The sequence below is a fragment of the Chenopodium quinoa genome, unplaced genomic scaffold (genome assembly GCF_001683475.1).
Source record: "Chenopodium quinoa cultivar QQ74 unplaced genomic scaffold, ASM168347v1, whole genome shotgun sequence".
Lineage (NCBI taxonomy): Eukaryota > Viridiplantae > Streptophyta > Magnoliopsida > Caryophyllales > Amaranthaceae > Chenopodium > Chenopodium quinoa.
The window spans coordinates 237,976-256,596 of record NW_018745461.1 but is presented as its reverse complement, the minus strand read 5'-3'; the positions used below and the strand labels follow the sequence as shown (position 1 = coordinate 256,596).

The following is an 18,621-nucleotide window of genomic DNA, read 5'->3' as shown; positions in this document are numbered from 1 at the left end:
GAAAGCTGGAGGTGAAATTTATATGTATGAGCTTGGCTTTATAATTCCTCTCGGTCCTTATAGAGGTGATGTTTGTCCATAAAGACGCCGACTTTCTAGCTTGTCTAATCTGATGTAGTAGACTAGGATGAGGGCTCATAGTCATCTCATGATAAGAAATTGGTGGTGTGGTATACACTTCACACCAAGCTATACCCTTGGGATTTTCATTTTTATACCATTCCACTCTAGCTATTTGAACCAAACACCCCCTAATTGAATTATCTAAGGTATTGAGGTGAGGAGTCTTTACCTGAAATTCTGAAAAACACCTGTTTGGTTATGTGAGTTTAAGTATTCCGTGCTTCTCTTTAGTGTGCAGCCTTTATTGTGGCTAACTACTGATGAGTTTAAGAGTGCTTTCAATGTACAGTGGGGCATTTGGCTGCTGATTTGTGTGATAGTGCTGTTGCATGAAGTTGTTAGGTATTCTCTTTTTTGTTGATTACTACTTCCTCCGTTCTATTAATATTGCAACAAGGAGAAAATTACGCATCTCAACTCACATTTTATATGCTAAATATCTATAATTGTGTAAGAGTAAAAATTATAAAAAGTTGATATTGTAAAAGTATTTTATGAGACGAATCCAACAAGATCCCAGAAGATTATATTTTGCTTAACGTATAAATCATATTATATGGTCAAACAAGAGTGATGAATAGTGCAAAAAGTCCATTGTTGCAATATTAACAGAACGGAGGAAGTATTATTTTAGGTGGAGGCCATAGAAACTATGGGACTTGGTTGTAAGGTTTGGAGGAATGGTGCAAAATTGTTTTCTTTGCTTTGATTTATTCTCACAAAGTTCCAATTCTGTAGTAGAAAAGGGGAATGTATGTATACCTTTTCTTTTCCTTTTCTTTGAATTTGATATTTCAATTTCAAACCGTTTGAGAAACTGAGAGGTACTATTGCATGGGAAGATGAGTAGTGGTTTGTTGGGATAGGTTTGGCTCCATTTCTTCCACATCAATCTAGTTTTTATTATTCCAAACCCAATCTCAGATTCCGGACATAGTAAACCAAACACTCAAACAGCCCTTGGAATTATTCTGTATGTTTTTATTTTGGGTAGCATATAGTGAATTTGGAGGTCTAGCTTTTTGCCAAGTTTGACTATTGGTCAGTATCACTTAGTAATATCCAACTTTTAAAAATATGTTTCATTAGCATTATTAGTTAGCATATAGTTTCTCTTGTAAAAATCCCTATTGATGAACCAAATAGTTGCATTTTGCTAATTAACTTTGCTAGGGAATTGCAAAACTAGGTTGTAATGCAGAGCCATATAGTCTTAGCTCCTTGCACTTACTCTTGCTGCCTTTCCTTGGCGGAGAACGGGGAGTCAAGTGTTTTTAAATATTTTACCACTTGTGATGGAGCTATTGGATTGCTTGCTTACTAATAGTAGAATTGTGGTACAGAAGGATTGGGGGACCCACATAAGCAGACTCAATTTAGCTATCAACTGATGCATACCCAAGAGAAGGAGCAAAGGGCCATGATCACTTAATATCGTGCTCTGCAAAAGCTGAGCAACTGTAGCCAAGCAACCAGGTTATACTGCTGGGTATGTAAATGGGGTGTAAACCTTTATATGGACAAAAAAAGCTGCTGGCTCTTGTGATTCTGAAAGTTGGACCTAAGTCTGATGGCGTGTTGCCTTGCAGTTCCAATGGATGAGATTTTAGGTTGAGTGAAATTTTATGCCCTAAAATTCAGTGAGTCCTTAATTCTGGGTCATCAGTATCAGTTGAAGCCTTTGAAGGGGTCAGTGATAGAATCTGGATTTGCGGAAGTAACAAAAATGAAATAAGGAGTAGGTGACACAGGTCAGTGGGATGTCATGAGTCCTGTGGAGTTGGTCATATATTTCTTCAAGTACAAAGGAGTGCTGATAGGGTGTAAATCAATAGAAAAATTGAAACTTTATTTCATACCCTTGTCCTTGCCCTTACAATATGTATAGTAGTGCACAAGTTTTTTTTTTTTTTTTTGGGTGTGATCGTGTGGTTAGTGAAGGTGGATGGTTAGAGATTGTCAGATTTGGTGTTGTATTGAAGATGTTGATCATGAGAAATCCTAGGCATGTAATGATATGAAACTCTAGGGAAGAATGTTTCTCTCACTCAGTCACTCTGCCTGAAAAGTCTAGGTATGCTTATTTTGCAAGGAATTATAGCATCAAGGAGCAGAAGCTTGAGATAAGATAGAAAATTCTGTAGAGATTTTCTTTTGAAATTTTTAATGCCTTGGCCCGGTGCTTTATCTAAGAGGTAGCAAAGTTCAAGGATAAACCACTTACTATTCTGAGCTTTGAGAAGAATTTAGAGAATTGTGAAGAATTCTTGCCAAAGTTGCTTATTTTCATTTGGTACCAATACTAGTTATTCTATAATAAAAACCTTTTTGGATACTTGTCCCCTCTTCTTCACCTCACACTCTGTTTGTATTTAGCAATCATGGCACTATTTTGTTTGTGTCTAATGTTATGATTGAAGTCAACTGAGGATCCAAAGGGAGAAATTTAATCTACTAAATAATTAATTGGTTTGCATAATGACATTATATATAAAGAAAAATAACTTGAAACATCATATAACGTGTGGAATGCATATAACTAATTACTACTTCAATATTTTAGTTCTATTTACGCACTTAATTTAGAAAACAGAATGGATAGTGGAAATATGATGCAGTGACTTGATTGTAACGGTTTTCCTAATTATGAATAACTGAATGCTCTGTTGTGTTTTGTTGTGGAGTTTAGTGTGAGGTGAGGAGATGAAATATTTAAGAATTAGGTCATTCTTTTTTATGGGGAGGCAAGTATCTATCAGTTTTCCTCAATTTTAAGTTCATATGTATTATCTATCATTTATCCCTGACTTTAGCTTATATTCATCACCTCTGCAAGTAGTTTTGAAAGAAGCACCTCTTTGGATCTCATATTTCTCAGCAAACTGTAGCCTTGAAAACTTCATAGGCGAATGGATTTAGCTTATACTGTTAGTTCCACTCGACTTTATTGGTTGTTAATTCAGTTTATCTGCAATAAGTCAATGAAATTAATTAAGCAACTGTCTAATAAGTGGTCACGAGTCACGACTAGTGGAGTTTGGTGTTTTTGCTGCTTAATATATTGTTGGTAGGAAGAACTTGTTTGTCACTTTGGAGGCGTGATGTATGTAAACAATGTTATCCTGTTAAAGCACATGGGTTGGGAAAATAAATATGGCCAATAAACATATACTACTTAGTTAGCTGTTGTTGTAAAGTTCAGGAGCAGCTAGATGAAAGGGAAAGGATTTTATATTTTGTACCAATACTTGTGCCTATGTTTTAAGGTTGCTGCATATATTTGTCCTTGTTCATGTCCACTTTACATGTCATTAAGTGCTAGTTATGATCTGTTTGACATAAGGAACTTTGCTATGTCTGGAGCTGCTTGGACTGTTCTTTTCCATGACATCTAATTTTGAGTTTCAAGTTCCTGAATTATCTCTGCTAATCTTTTTCTGTGAATTTCAGGAGAGTTATCTGTAAGAAATATTGTGGCCTTTTTGGCAAGTTGAAGTCAAACATATACAAGTATACAAGTAGTAGGTGTGTGTGTGTTTTTACCTTGGGTGCAGAATTGTTATTAAATCTTAGTTATTAGCATGATATAGTCAGATTGGTAAGGCATATAAATACATTAATGTGAGGGTAAGATTTGTGAGGATGGTCAGTATCTTGTAATTCTTGTCTTTTGGAGTTCGGAGAGAACAAAATTGGATTGATAATTGCAGTAAATACTAGGTCATAGTAACTGCAAGTTGCTTAGATTTGGTGGACATTATGCAGTATTTACCGATATATGGTGATGTCAGTTAAAACTGAGTTTCATAGTAGAGGACTAGAGGATATAGGTAATACAAAATTGGTATGGCATGATGAAGTGTGATTAATTGTTCAAATCTGGGGTTTTTAATGTGCTTACACTCCGTAGAAATTTTTGGAATTTGTGATGTTCTTATGTTGGGGAAGTAAACTTGTTGGAATTTACTGTTAGGATTAAAAACTTAATAATTTGGAAAATTTTGGAGAGGAATAAAGAATGTCTTAAGATCAAGTTAGTGATCAATGGGTAGTGTGGAGACATTGTATTATAAAAGTGGAATAAAGCTGTAAGTGGTGTGCGTTTATTAGTTTGATGCCACAATAATTTGCTGCCTTTTTTCTGTTTTTGTAATCTTGTAGCTCATTCTGTTATGTTTTCATTAGTTTATATATCTTGCCTGCGCAGAGGTTAATAAAAGGCCAATGGGATATATTCCTGTTCAGTGTATTTGGCAAGTTCAGAGCTGCTATTTGTTCTGATCATGGCCGTATTTTGGCCAAACTGTTGGAGATGTTTCGAAATTACTTAAAAAGTTCCCGCATTATAACCTCTCAGAATACACTCTGATCCATAGTTTTTAAGCTCATGCCTATAGGATACTTTTTTACAAGAAAATATCTGAGTGTTAGTTTTTCTTCCTTGTGTATTATCCCCCTTTCTACTCGAGGGAATGCACTTGAGCGTAATAGACAAGAGTGGATGCGATAAATTTGTGTGGCTGTTATTCTGTTATGGTGCTGGAGCAATATAATGTCATGCCATTCCTTATTTATATGAGCACATGTTAGTTGCTGGCGGCGTGTGTTGGAAATAATCTCTAACTTGCAACTCTATACTTTGCTTTTATGAGTGTACTGTAGCTAGCATTGTTCTTTGAGGTTTAACAGTTGATACTGAATAAAAACTTGATAGATGGGAAAATTTGAATTGAAAATAACAGTTACGCTTAAAGTGTGGTAATTTGGCATAATGTTTAACAATTACTCCGTAGAGGATTACTGCTCCAAGATGGCCATTATAATAAGCCAGCTTTTCCAGCAAACTCCTACACAACTTAAAATACGACTTGACGCGTGTGGTAGCCAACCTAGCACCCCCCACAAAAGCCTTCATCTCCACTAAATAACACGATCAAACATTATATTAATGCTCCTTTATCTGCTAATTACTATTGTTTACATGTAGAAATGTCATCCTTATTAAAGAAGTTTATCCAATGGAGGGAGCAATAAGTTACTTACCTGTAAAAAGCGTAACGTTAGTATTATACTTGTATTAATTAAAATTAGGAGGAAAGTATAATATTCTAAACATACTTATTAACATAACCTTAACAAAGCTACACACAAGTATAAAATTATTGTCCACAAGTAATATAGCATCACACAAACGGGCTATAAAGATGTGGGAAAACAAAGGGAGTATGCATATATGATCAAACACAATAACATTGATTAGTGAAGAACCATGCATTTTAATGTTAGCAGTTAAGTCATCGCCCCAAAAAAAAAAAAAGGAAAAATTTAGCAGTTTAGTTATATATTTAAGGAAAGGAGATACGAAGCCAATTCAAAGCAATACAGAGGAATAATTAATTTGTCCATACTTTTCTGAAGTCTTAATCAAGATTCAAGAAAAATGCAAAATAAAGTAATTAAGGGGAAATTTAAATAATACAAATTAAATCCCCGGCTTATTATTAACTAATCATGTCCATGTGCAGCGTAATATAATAATAACACGGCAAGTCAGCAACCAACTACAGTATTGAAAAAAAAAAATTGGTTAAATTTGTCACCTAAAAACATAGTATTTCTTCCTAAACCAAACTCTGATCTTAAGCATCAGCTTGTACTGTCCTCATTTACAAGACTGTTATATAATGCATGCATTGCATATTCACGTTATCACGTATGTAACCAATATCAGACTTTAACTTTCTTGTTTTAACCAGTTTCTCTTGACCACTATATGCTTCACTCTTCTAGATGTGTGGAGGTTAGAGTTGGAGTTATGTCATCTAGTTCATTTGATGCCGATTTAGACAGAAATGAGCATTATAGCTTGCTTTGATGCAAGTGAAATAGAGCAGATTAATAAAATCATACATTCATACGTACTGTTGTTGGCTGATGAATCACTTATCTGTCAAATGTACTATTATATCAACCAGTATAAGCACCAAGGCAGATCAGGGAATTAGACTTGAGAAATAAGTTTGGGGCGGAAGGAAAGAGGTGGCTTACTATTTACTGCAAACTCGAGATGGAAGTGTCCTCGTGTATGCAAATTCCAATGATTATTAGGATGATTATGGGATTGGGACCAAATTAGGAAACGTCGTGCTGTGGGTTTTTAACCTAACTTTCCACCTTTGTTATTCTAAATTATCTTACTTAGAGAGGTCCAGATTGTCTCACCACCCATCTCAAGAGGCAGAGTGCCAGAAGGACAGGCTAATTAAGGAATAACATAATGTCTTAATTGAGGCTATTAAGGGTAACCAAATAATTAAGTATTGGCATCTGCAATGATTTGGTCATGCTTGTAGAGCAAAATTCCTTAGTTTCCTATATATTATATAATGAGTCCAAAGCTAATGATGGTTTTGAGTGATAATATTAACAAATCCTCTTTGTTTTGCATCCTCATAAGGTCTAATTCTTTTTTTTTTTTTTTTTTTTTTTTGATAACTGATTACTTAAAATATTATGTCTCCTCTTTACAATTGTATGACTTGCTATATTTATATGATACTTTTAGCTGTTCTGCAGGAGCGAGCTATTATTGGCAGGGTGTCATTTTTTAGGACCCGCGAATTTGGTGGGGGAAGAAATTAAAAAACTAATCAGCTAACTAAAAAGTGCCCTTGAAACTTTGGACAAGTAAATTAATGAGCTTTTTGGATGCTTAATGTTGTACTATAATTATTATTGATTAAGATGTAAAAAAAGCTCTTGCGCTTATTGATAATAAAAGAGCAAAACAGCAACATAATTGATGAAAGCAAAAATTTAAAAAGTGTATGTAGTGAGATCACATGTGGATGTTTGGAATAACTCACATGGTAGCTAATGCTTGATAAATGGAGTATAAACTTTGGAGCAAAAAGGGAAATTAATATACTTGTATATTTAGCCATGGAATTGATATTGTAAATTTATAAAAATATAATGGGTTTGAGGTTGTTTTAGTCGCTTTCAAGAAAGAATATGCAGCCATCAGCTTAACATGCTAGGACAAGTAAGCTATAAAGAAATGAGTTGTCACCTCCCTATTGGTTGTAGATAGGGACATCGAATATGGCTGGCACGTACGACTTCGTCCAACACTACATTTGCAAGGTTGATGATGATGATGATGGAGCCTTTTCAATTCATAGATCTGGCTCATATATAAACCCGCCTCTTTTCTATGTGTATACAAAAAAGTAGGTTCTCTGAATTTTTATAATTATTCTCAACTGATTCTTGTCTTATGAGAAGTGCTTTTTAGGCTGACTGCATTTCTTTTTTAGTAATATATAGCATACTTGCCTCCCTTCCCTTTATTCTCTCTTTATTCTTTGTCTGTCTTTCAATTTTTTATTCTTAGAGAACAATCCCACTCCTCCTCTTCTCCTCCTTCAACAACAAATATTTCTTGCTGTATGGAGGATCATTGTTCCGAGTTGGAAACCTTCATGCAGCAGCGAAAGATGCCATCTCACTTTCCTGTTGAAGATGTATCAAAGTCTTTTAATAATACTCATCTGTGGGGTGCTAGTTTTCATGATCATAATAATGGATCCGATGATGGTAGAATAGAATTCAGATCATTACCCTTTTTCGATAGACTAACTTCTACCCGCCTTTCTGAGCCTTCTTCTTCAACTTCTGGTTATATGATCCCTGAACATAACAATAAAACTACTACTACTGTCACCCAACAAGGTTCTGCCCTTGATTTTACATTTCCGAGAGCCTCTACTTTTGTCAATTTCTTCAAGTCTTCTGCACCTGCAGATAAGCTGACTCAGTCCAGACTTCCTCAAACATCATCTGAACCATCTCATTCTGTTTCTGCAGCCCATATTAACCTCTCTGATTTAACCTTGTTTTCAAAGGAAGCGAAGATTATGGAACCCTACCTCAGCAGGGTGGAAACAGTTGGAAGTAGCTCCCAAGATGCTGTATTGTCTGATCCATTGCTACAGTGTGGCCAAAGTCAATACCTACCTGCTGGACATAATCGATGGCTGAGAATGAGTGAGGATTTGTCATCAAAAGTAGTCAGTACTGAGTTTAGGCTCAGTCCTACCAAGACACAGGCAATGAAGAAGTCCAGCGGGAGAAGGCTACAGGCCTTGCTCCATCCTCACAAGAGCACATCATCATCAACAACAACATCGGGGAAGTTGTATAGGGGAGTAAGGCAAAGGCACTGGGGAAAGTGGGTGGCAGAGATCAGATTACCTAGAAACAGGACAAGGGTGTGGCTGGGGACTTTTGACACAGCCGAGGAGGCTGCTTTTGCTTATGATACTGCAGCTTATATGCTGAGGGGAGAATATGCGCATCTGAATTTTCCGGATCAGAAGCATCTACTTAAGGTGAACTCCTTAAATGGAGCAACAGCTGCACTTCTTGAAGCAAAGATACAAGCAATATCCCAGCAAGGTGGACTAAAGAAATCTGTTGATCTTCTTCCAGCGTCATCCTTGCTAATGAATAACTTGGCTGATCCAGATTCAATAAGTAGCAGCAGACCACTTTCAGTGAGGAAAGAGTGGCAATTTGAGTTGGATGGCAGAGTAGTAGGAACATCTGAGATGATTGATGGTAACAAATTGATGAGAAGCAGTGAAGCTTCATGTGACCATAGTGTTGATGCACACGGTGTCCAGTTAAGTAAAATGCCGTCCTTGGATATGGATTCCATCTGGGATGCTCTTTTGATTTCTGATACTACATAAACTCTTAATTTTTAGTCCTTTTTTGTTACAGAATTTTCTGTTTTCAGCTCATCTTTGATAGTCAGGCAGGTGGTTTCCACATATGACATACGATTTGTAGCATAATACGATTAATATTCTAAAACTCAATCATATCGGTCAGTTCCTTTTATAATATGTTTAATGATACAATGTATTTATATATAGTTTTGTATGTAACTGACAATTAGCTGGATGGGTTGCGCTGTTTTGTAAAAATCGAGTTGCATGCGGTTGTTGTGAGATAAATGTAGGAGGAGGAAGGTAGAACTGAGGTGAGATATAGGAAAGAGTAGTTTGTGAGGAGATTGGAAGGTATGGAGTTAATGAGGGGGCATTCTGTTAATACAGTTTGTTTGTTACTAGAGTTAAAAGGGAGGGGAATGTTAGAGACATATGATATGATAAAGCTTATTTCAAGTGTTGGTGAGGTGTGGGGACTTTCAATAGCATGGCCCATGCCCTGATCAAGTCAAATTTCTAACACATTGTGGAAATTGAAACATGCTTGCGCTGCTACTCTCCCTTCTTTGATCAAATCTTCCATAAAAATATTAAATGAAGATTCAAGAATAACTCTGATCAAGGATTATATATACGTATCTCAGCTCCTCTTGATTAATAACTTATCAGATTATACTGACTCTGAGATCAATCAAGCAGTAATATATGAAGGCTTTATACGATATACAATATACAATACATTACCTACTTAGCATATAATGCTACACAATTGTACAGATACATTCAGTTGGAAAACCAATTCCAAGCATTGAAACCATCTGATCTAATCTGTTGCATTTATAAGGTGCCTGTTTACTACAGAATATATACGTAGTACTTAAATCAAGATGAAGACGTGAGAAAGACAGCATATATAATACCGTGCGTGATTAACTTATTTAGCATGAAGCATATTCGGCCTGTAGCTACTATTATAAGGGTATTAGTAAACGTTGTAGCCTAAGCAAACCTAAGCAAAAGCAATCTAGTGTCATAAAATTAAAACTATGATGTTGACTCTCCACCTTTTCCTGATGCTATATGAATTAATTGTTAATATGACTTGATACTGTGATAACTACTCTATGTTGATATGGAGTATTTACCAAGTCCTATTCCAGAACTTTGTTCACATATCTCATCGTTGACTAACATCAATAGTCCATTATATTATACAAGCTACTTTGATAACAATCTAAGAGACAATTATTTGAATATAGATCTTAACTCTTAAGCAAGGGAGTATGTAGTATGTCTTTCTACTTATTCTGAAATTTTCAACAATCCCCATCTATCTGATAATGTATAGTTTGAAGTCGCATTCGCTCTAGATTCGGACCTATCACTTAGCAAATATGACTCACCCTCTTATAAATGTCAATGGAGTGAATGAGATTAGAATATAGTAAAAACTTTATTTACCATCAAACATACTGTACGCAAGAAATTCAATATCTATTCCCTTCGTTCTCTAATATGTAATTCAAGTTCAGATTGTAACTAGGATGTGGTTTGAATACACTGACATATGTTTCTTTCCAAGATATCCCATCCTTTATGCATATTAAGTCATCACCTACTAACAGAGGCTACGAACCAGTCATTTCTTCCACAAGATGTCATCATCCATCACAACATTCGCAAACCATTTAATTTGTGTCCAAACGCAAATCGTTTCTTATGAATAATTATAATATCTAATCCATATAATTTAATATCTAATCCATATCAATACACATATAGGTAGTTTTACGTAATTTGTTAATTTATGAATAATTTTTATATGATTCGTTTATGGTATTTGAACTCACTTACAATACTCACTTGATTCTTTTAGTGGCGGTCAAAGGTTAAAGTTATGAGATCAATTTGACCTAACAATTTTTTTTAACAATTTTTTTTTTAAATATATAACAGATAATTGATTTAATATAAGAAGTAAAATATAAAAATTATGAAAAATTTAATATCTAATCCATACCAATAAACATATTGTTGGGGATTTTGTGTTTAACAAGGGTCACAAAGAAAGCAAACAAAATAAACCGGTAAAATCTTCGAGGCGTGAACGGAATCACTTTTCCAAAAGTATAATTCCGACCCTATATTACAACCGGGTTTCACGGAAATTTACTTAGGAGATACAACGAAGAACAATTGCAATCACAAGTAGGATGATTACAATACAATGTAGATAAGTGTATGTGATTTGTGATGACGATAATTAAAAACCTTTGCAAAACAAGAAAAATGAAAAATGGAAGTTACTGTTCTTCTTTTTCCATTTTCTCAAACTTCCATCATATATATCAGAGTATATACGGAAATTTCATCAAATGCCCCTGAGTTATTTTTTTATTCACCAAATACCCATCAAAACTTTCAAATTCACCAAATACTCCTGAGTTTAAGAAAAATGTCATCAAATGCCCTTAATGACTAACGGCGGTTAACACTGTTAGTCATTAATGACTAATATGCCACGTGGCAGCCTCTAAGTGGTTGTTGTAATATTAATTAATTAATTATTAAAAAAACTTTAAAAATAAATAAAAAAACTATAAACATAGAAAAAAAAATTACCCCAACCACCCAAGACCCACCCCACCCCCAACGGCTGACCACCAGCCACCACCCCCAGACCCTGCGCCGGTGGTCCATTTTCGCCGGCGAGGGCAGCCCCCACCCTCCGACACCCCCCTCCCCTACCCCCAGCCCCTTCTCCCTCCGTTTCCCCTCCCCTTAAACCCCTCCCCCACCTCGAAAAATCCCCCTCCCTTCACGGCCGGCGCCCAAACCCCCACCCCGGCGAACCAATTTCGCCCCATCCCCTGCCATCCCCACCCCTTTTCCCCCCTAAACCACCACCCAAAAAACCCTTTAATCGAAAAAACCCCAAATCGAAATCTAGGGTTTCGATTTGGGGGTTTTTCAGTTTTTAAGGTGGTGGTTTAGGGGGGGAAAGGGGGTGGGGATGGCGGGGGGGGTGGGCGAAAAAGGTTCGCCGGCGCCGGGGAGGGGGTTTGGACGCCGGCCGCAAAGGGGGGGTTTCGAGGGATGGGGAGGGGTTTAAGGGGAGGGGAAACGGAGGGAGAGGGGGCTAGGTGTAGGGGAGGGGGTGTCGAGGGTGGGGGGGATGGCCTCGCCGGCGACCGGCGGCTGGTTCCGGCTGGGAGATGGCGGCCGGCGCCGTCTGCAGGGGTGGTGGGGCGGGGTGGGTCTAGGGGGTGGGGGGGTATTTTTTTTAAAAAAAAAAATTTAAGTTTTTTTTTTTTATTATTTTAAAAGTTTTTTTAATAATTAATTTATTTATTTTACAACAACCAATTGAATGTTGCCACGTGGCGTATTAGTCATTAATGACTAACGGTGTTAACCGCCGTTAGTCATTAAGGGCATTTGGTGAAATTTTTTTTAAACTCAGGAGTATTTGGTGAACTTGAAAGTTTTGATGGGTATTTGGTGAATAAAAAAATTACTCAGGGGCATTTCATGAAATTTCCGGAGTATATATATCAGTAGAACAAAGTCACGAGAATAATCGTCAATATCAATTGACGTTAATTCCAGAAATATGACGGGCCCGATCGGACGACTACCTTTCGATCGGGCGAGCATAATTCAATATGATTTCATGTGTGCGGGCCCGATCGAGAGGCTGCTGCCCGATCGAGAGGCTGCTGCCCGATCGGGCGGCTGGGTGGGAATAAAATGCCACACACACGGGCCCGATCGAGCTTCCATAGCCCGATCGAACTTCACAACAACATCTTACTTGTTTGTCCTCACGTACGATCGGTCTTCTAAGGCTCGATCGAGTGACATTTGTTGCTGCAAATTTGGGTTTATCTTTGCTCTATCTTTTGCTAATTAATTTGCTACACCTTATCCTAAGCAAATTAATATAACAATCATGGAAATAATCTCAATACTCTAAATTACTCAACACATATATGTGTCACCGATGTGAAATATAATATACAGGTAGTTTTACGTAATTTGTTAATTTATGAATAATTTTTATATGATTCGTTTATATTGAACTCACTTACAAAAAATGCTAGATTTGTCATTGTACTATTTGGCTACAGTCCTCACATCGCATTGTTTCTCATCCTCGGCCATCAATTCGCTTGAAAAAATCGGAATCATCATATATACATAAATCTCTATAAAAACCCTTCTTTCTCTTCATTTCCTTTTCTTTCACAAATTTCTATTATAACACTGCTCTTCCTTTTATTTCCTTATACAATTTTTTCTTCTCAAAAACTAGGATTTGTTATTCTTTCATTTCTCTAATTTTGACAACAAAATCTTCCCTAATTTTTCGATTTACGTAATTATTTTTTGTAATCCCCGTATTTTTAAATATTTTATAAATTTTATTTTATTTTATTTATAATATTTATTTGTATTTTTTCGAGATTAATTTTTTTAAAATTCAAATTATTTTCAAGTTGATAAACGATATTATTACAAAGAACTTTTTATAAATCTTCCTTCTATAATTTATGTCCAACAAATAAAGTATGGTCCATTTCATTTATTTAATCGGCCCATAATTTATGAAACACATTACTCTTACCTACCCTACAACTCTCTCCCTTATAAATACCTCATAGATCGCCAAAATTTTCCCCACTTAAAAGGTTAGTCATACTTTCTCTTCTCTTTGTTTTATTTCTTTATTATTTTTCCTTTATTTTTCTTTTTTCTTTTATTTTCCCTTTTTTTTTTCTTTCTTCTCCTTTCACGTGAGAATTTTCTCACTTCCACCGCTGCCTTCCTTATGCTGCCAGCCACCACCGACTCCGGCGTCGCTCCCTAGTCGACGGCGAACCACCAGCAGCTTGGTTGGCCACCATGGCCGCCTCCCTCACCTCCTTTCTCCATTTATTTTGTTTTATTCTCTTGTTTTTATTAAATTGTTTTGGGTTTTGATTTTAGTATAAAGATTATATTTTTAGTATCAAATTATATTTTGATGGTATAAAGATTATAAATTTCAGATTATATTTATGTTATAAATTTTAAGATTTTATGAATTATAAACCTAGTGTTTCAATTTATTGAAATTGGGATTTTAAGGTTCTTATGATCAATTAATTTGGGGCTTTTGTTCCTATTGCATTTCTAATGATTAATTAAGTATAAAAACATAATTTTAATGAAATTTTAAGGACTTTTAATCAAATTTATATTGCTGAAAATTTGTTTAAGTGTTAATTTGTGATTATTGGTTGTTTTTTAGGAGGTGATTATTCTCTAGGAGACTTTTAAGTGATTAAAAGTGGCACAAAGGATAGTTTATACGAGTTACGTACATGTCTACTTCGTTGTAAGTAGCATCATATTTAGGTACCAAAAGGAATGAACTTAGTTTCATGTTTAGGGAACTCTTGTATGGAAATTGTTTGGCTATACATTGAATTAATTCATGTGCTTTTGTTTATGAGACATGTTTTGGTGAATTGATTATGTTTGTATGGAATTATGGATGCAAACATGTTAAATTATATTGGATTAATTGTTTGTATGGAATGTTGATACAAGCATAATTTTATTGGATTGGTTTGTTAACCAAATTTGGATTATTAAAGGATTGGAATTGAATGGTTTAAGTGGAATGAATTTATTAATTATTCCACAAGGTTGTTAGTTATTTTAGGAAAATTTGTCTGGAACTGCACGCTTAATAGGGGTATTTGGAAACAACTAACCATTAAAAAATTTTATCAAAAAAACTATCCCCTAAATTTATAAAGTTAGAGTAGCACTACCCATTTGCATTTTCCGGCAAGAATGTCCACCCCATAGGCCCACTTTTTCAAATTTTTTTTGAAAAAAACACGATGCAATGACAATTTAGACCCTAATTCAAAACCCTAAGATAACCAATTTGAATTAAAAGCAACAAAATCAACCAATTTGAAATTATCCCCAATTTCTAAGAACCCTAATTTTTCTAATCGTTACACCCTAACATCAAAATTTATAATTAATGGATTAAAAGAGAAGAATTACCTGTGAATTGCATACCCTACTTGTTTTCACTTCTTTAATTAGGAATTTTCTGAAGAAAAATTGAAAAAGTGGGCCCCACACGCCGAACTTTCTCACCGGTAAATGCAAATGGGTAGTGCTACTCTAACTTTTTAAATTTAGGGGGTAGTTTTTTTGATAAATTTTTTTAGTGGGTAGTTGTTTCCAAATACCCCTATTTAGCATGTAGTTACATACAATTTTTCCTTTATTTTATTTATTACTCAATCATGACTTGTTAGTATGTTGAGTAAAGGTGGATTAAGCCAAATGGCTAGATGAGTTGACTATGTTCAACAATTTTGGATAATTTGGAAGTTTAATGGAATTAAAGGTCAACTTGTGATGTGATCACCATTGTCCTAAATAAGATTAAAAGTAAATTGATGTATGATTTTTATGTATGGTCTTCTTGAATGAGTCGGCTATTAATTAAAATTGTAATCACGTAAAGTGAAACATGGATGAGCAATAAAACTCTGGAAAGCGTGCACCTCTAGAGTATTGACAATTATGGGTTGGGGTACACGGTGGTAGCCCGTGGCTTTTCGTGGCTTGTTTGATCAACATGTCCTCTTTTCTTTGGTATTTACTGATAGACTGAAGTCGTATCACCTAATCAAAAGTAATTCCTAAATCCTCTAACTAATGTAGATAGAAAAGTAGGGTCTAATCCACAGAGAAACGAGTCTTTCTATTCCTAATTGATTGATATAATCTAGATTATAAAGTAACCAAAATATTATAATCGAAGGAAACTAAACTACGAAGATTAAGAATAAGGAGAAAACAATGAATAAAAGGCCTAGGGTATATGGTCACCAATAAATAATATTCCAGGGTAAAACATAATAATCAATCATCAATGCATACATTAATCAGATCATAAAGTCTTTTTCTACGTATTACGATCACACAATTAATCTACCGGTATTAAATCCCATCTCTCGAATCTCGACTTAACCATTTATAAATTAACCTGCCTATTGAAACTAGATCTAAACATTAATTCTCATCTTTTGAATCTCGAATTAATATTGCTAAACTCATGCATAAAAGATCTGCGCAAATCCAGTCACAGAGCATTAAATCAATCAATAGGAAATTAATCTAGCATTGACAATTGACAACAATAAATAACCCCTTCATATTATTTATAGATCCCCACAAACCCTAAAAATAAAACTACTCACACATAATAAAAACTAAACTAATCAAAGCAATAAAACAAGACATGATCAAAGGAATAAAATAAAAAACTAAGATTAAGAGAAGAGAAATTGTTACCAAAGACAACTGAAATTAAGAATAGAGTTCAGAACAAAGTATAAGAGAGAGAAATTAATCTAAAATCTAAGTAGAGAGAGAAAATCTAAGAAATAATTAAGAAAGAGTAAAAGAAGATCCTAAACTTGCTTAACGGAAAAGTATTTATATTGAGCAAGAATCCTAAACTAAAACAAACTTAATCGTCGAAAATTAACTCCTTAAAATAACACGCGCCCGATCGGGCGAGCCTTTTTCCTTCAGATGCATTTGTCGCGCCCGGCCAGGCGCGAGTTCAGGCGCCAACCTTGCTTCCCTCGCCCGGCCGAGCGCGCATCCGGGCGCCAGCCTCTTTGGCCGGGCGGCACTCTTGGGCCACTATTTGGACTTCGATTGGGCTTCAATTCTTTGGGCCAATCTGGATTTCCTCTTCGGGTCTTGAATACTCGGTCCAAATGCCCCGGTATCACATATACCGAGCCCTTAATCACTGGTTCGATGGCTCTAACCGACCCTGGGCTATAAAAACTGGTCGTGCTTCTCCAATGCTCGTAGTTGCTCCATAATATCTCGGGAAAATGCTCCAAAAGTGCAAATCCCTACAAAAGTCAACCAAATCTACGAAAACACTAGAAAACACCAATTAGTAATAAAAGTGGCTCTAAAGAGCCAAAAACACTACTAATTATGACCAAGGGACGGGGGTAAAATACTATATAAATTGGACATATCATTTACATTTTTATTTTATAATGAAAGTTAGATGGGATCCTAGACTAACTTTGTGAGAATGGATCACGGCCATTCTTGCATTGCGCTAAACTTTTATTTTAAATGGTCATTTGGGACCAAAATGATTTGGTGGATTGGACAACCTCGTCTATTGCTTACTCCAAACTAAATTAATTAAATTAAATATAAAGAGTCAAGTGTTTGGAATTTGTTAGTAAGTATGTTGAGTCAATTAAATTGTTGAAGTGTAGAGTCTTGATCAATGAATTCGTGTTGTATGTTTATTTACTTTAATTAGTTGGGAATGCTAGGTTTTGTGTGTTGCAGCTTGTATGTACTCAGCTTTGCTGATTGCGTGTTTTTGTGTGTTTTCTTTTGGTCATGGCCTTCGCCTTTCAATGACCCTGTGATGATCTAGTTATTACACTTGTATTATTGGGGAGCAGTATTGCACGGGTTAGCTTGATGATGTGAAGTTCGGGGATTTGACATACGCATTGTCAAGGGATTGGTGTGATTGAGAGTATTCGATTCTTGTGTTGAACTCATTTATGCTTTGCTATTCATTTATGTTTTGGATTTTGATTGTTGGTTTGGTTTTATATATATAAGGGCCTTATATGGTTCCAATTTGTAAACTTTGACTTATTGGTTTTCTAAACTATGTTATTTTAAAGACTTATGTTTGGTTTTCCGTAGCAATACTTTGATAAAGTCTTAACATTTTAACACGTGGTGGTAACATGCCAATAGTTCTCCTCGATCTATGTTTATTTAAAGAAAGTGGTTTGGAAAATGAAGAATTATTGGGGTGTTACATTTTTACTCTCTTTAGGATTTTGATTATTATTTTCGTTAATATTTGGTTTGTTTTTCTTTTTCTTTTTTTTTTTTTTTTTTTTTTTGTTTACAGAGCCTTGATTCTTTAATTTCAAGAGTTTCAGATCCAAATTCAAGGTTTGTGTATCACCCTAGCATAGATGGACAAACTGACAGAACCATTTAAACCTTGAAAGATATGTTGAGAGCTTGTGTTATAGATTTCCAAGGGGATGACCTGGGAAGATAGCTTGGACTTGATTGAATTTTCCTATAAGAAAGTGTCGTAGTCCAATTTGCTGGAATGACATAAGTGAAACAATGATCTTATGACTCAAATGATTGAGGATACAGTAAAGCGACCGTCAAAAGAGCTACGCAGATTTGAAGTGTAGAGAATAAGAATTTGAGGTTGGTGACAAAGTATTATTGAAAGTGTCACCAATGAAAGGGGTGATGAGGTTTGGAAAGAAATGAAAGCTTAGTCCAAAGTATATTGGCTCATATGAAATACTGCAAAGGATAGACAAAGTAGCTTATAGGTTGGCTTTACCTATGGAGCTAAGTAAAGTGCATGATGTATTTTATGTATCTTAATTGAGAAGGTATATCCCTGATAAATCTCATGTGCTACAACCTAAAACCATTGAGTTAGATCAAAGCTTAACTTATGAGGAAAGACTGTCAAGGAGTTAGGTGTGTAGTACACACAATAAGAATGTTAAGATTGTAAAAGTGTTATGGTCTAACCAAAAGTATGAGGAAGAAACTTAGGAAGCTGAGGATGAGATGAAAAAGAAATATCTCGAGTTATTTCAGGTATGTTGAGTTATGGGGACGTAACTCGTTTTCTTTAAGG

The 18,621-nt window shown here is 35.4% G+C and overlaps 1 protein-coding gene across 1 annotated transcript; it reads left to right on the top strand.

The window, feature by feature from the left end:
* Positions 1-7,239: 7,239 nt before the first annotated feature.
* LOC110714784 (ethylene-responsive transcription factor ERF062-like) lies at positions 7,240-9,417 on the top strand. Its single transcript, XM_021893333.1, has one exon. The coding sequence runs from the start codon at positions 7,575-7,577 to the stop codon at positions 8,877-8,879; it is 1,305 nt and encodes a 434-aa protein (XP_021749025.1). The 5' UTR covers positions 7,240-7,574; the 3' UTR covers positions 8,880-9,417.
* Positions 9,418-18,621: the final 9,204 nt, after the last annotated feature.

Coding starts and splice junctions, on each gene's coding strand:
- LOC110714784 (XM_021893333.1), top strand. CDS start 7,575: ATGGAGGATCATTGTTCCGAGTTGGAAACCTTCATGCAGCAGCGAAAG.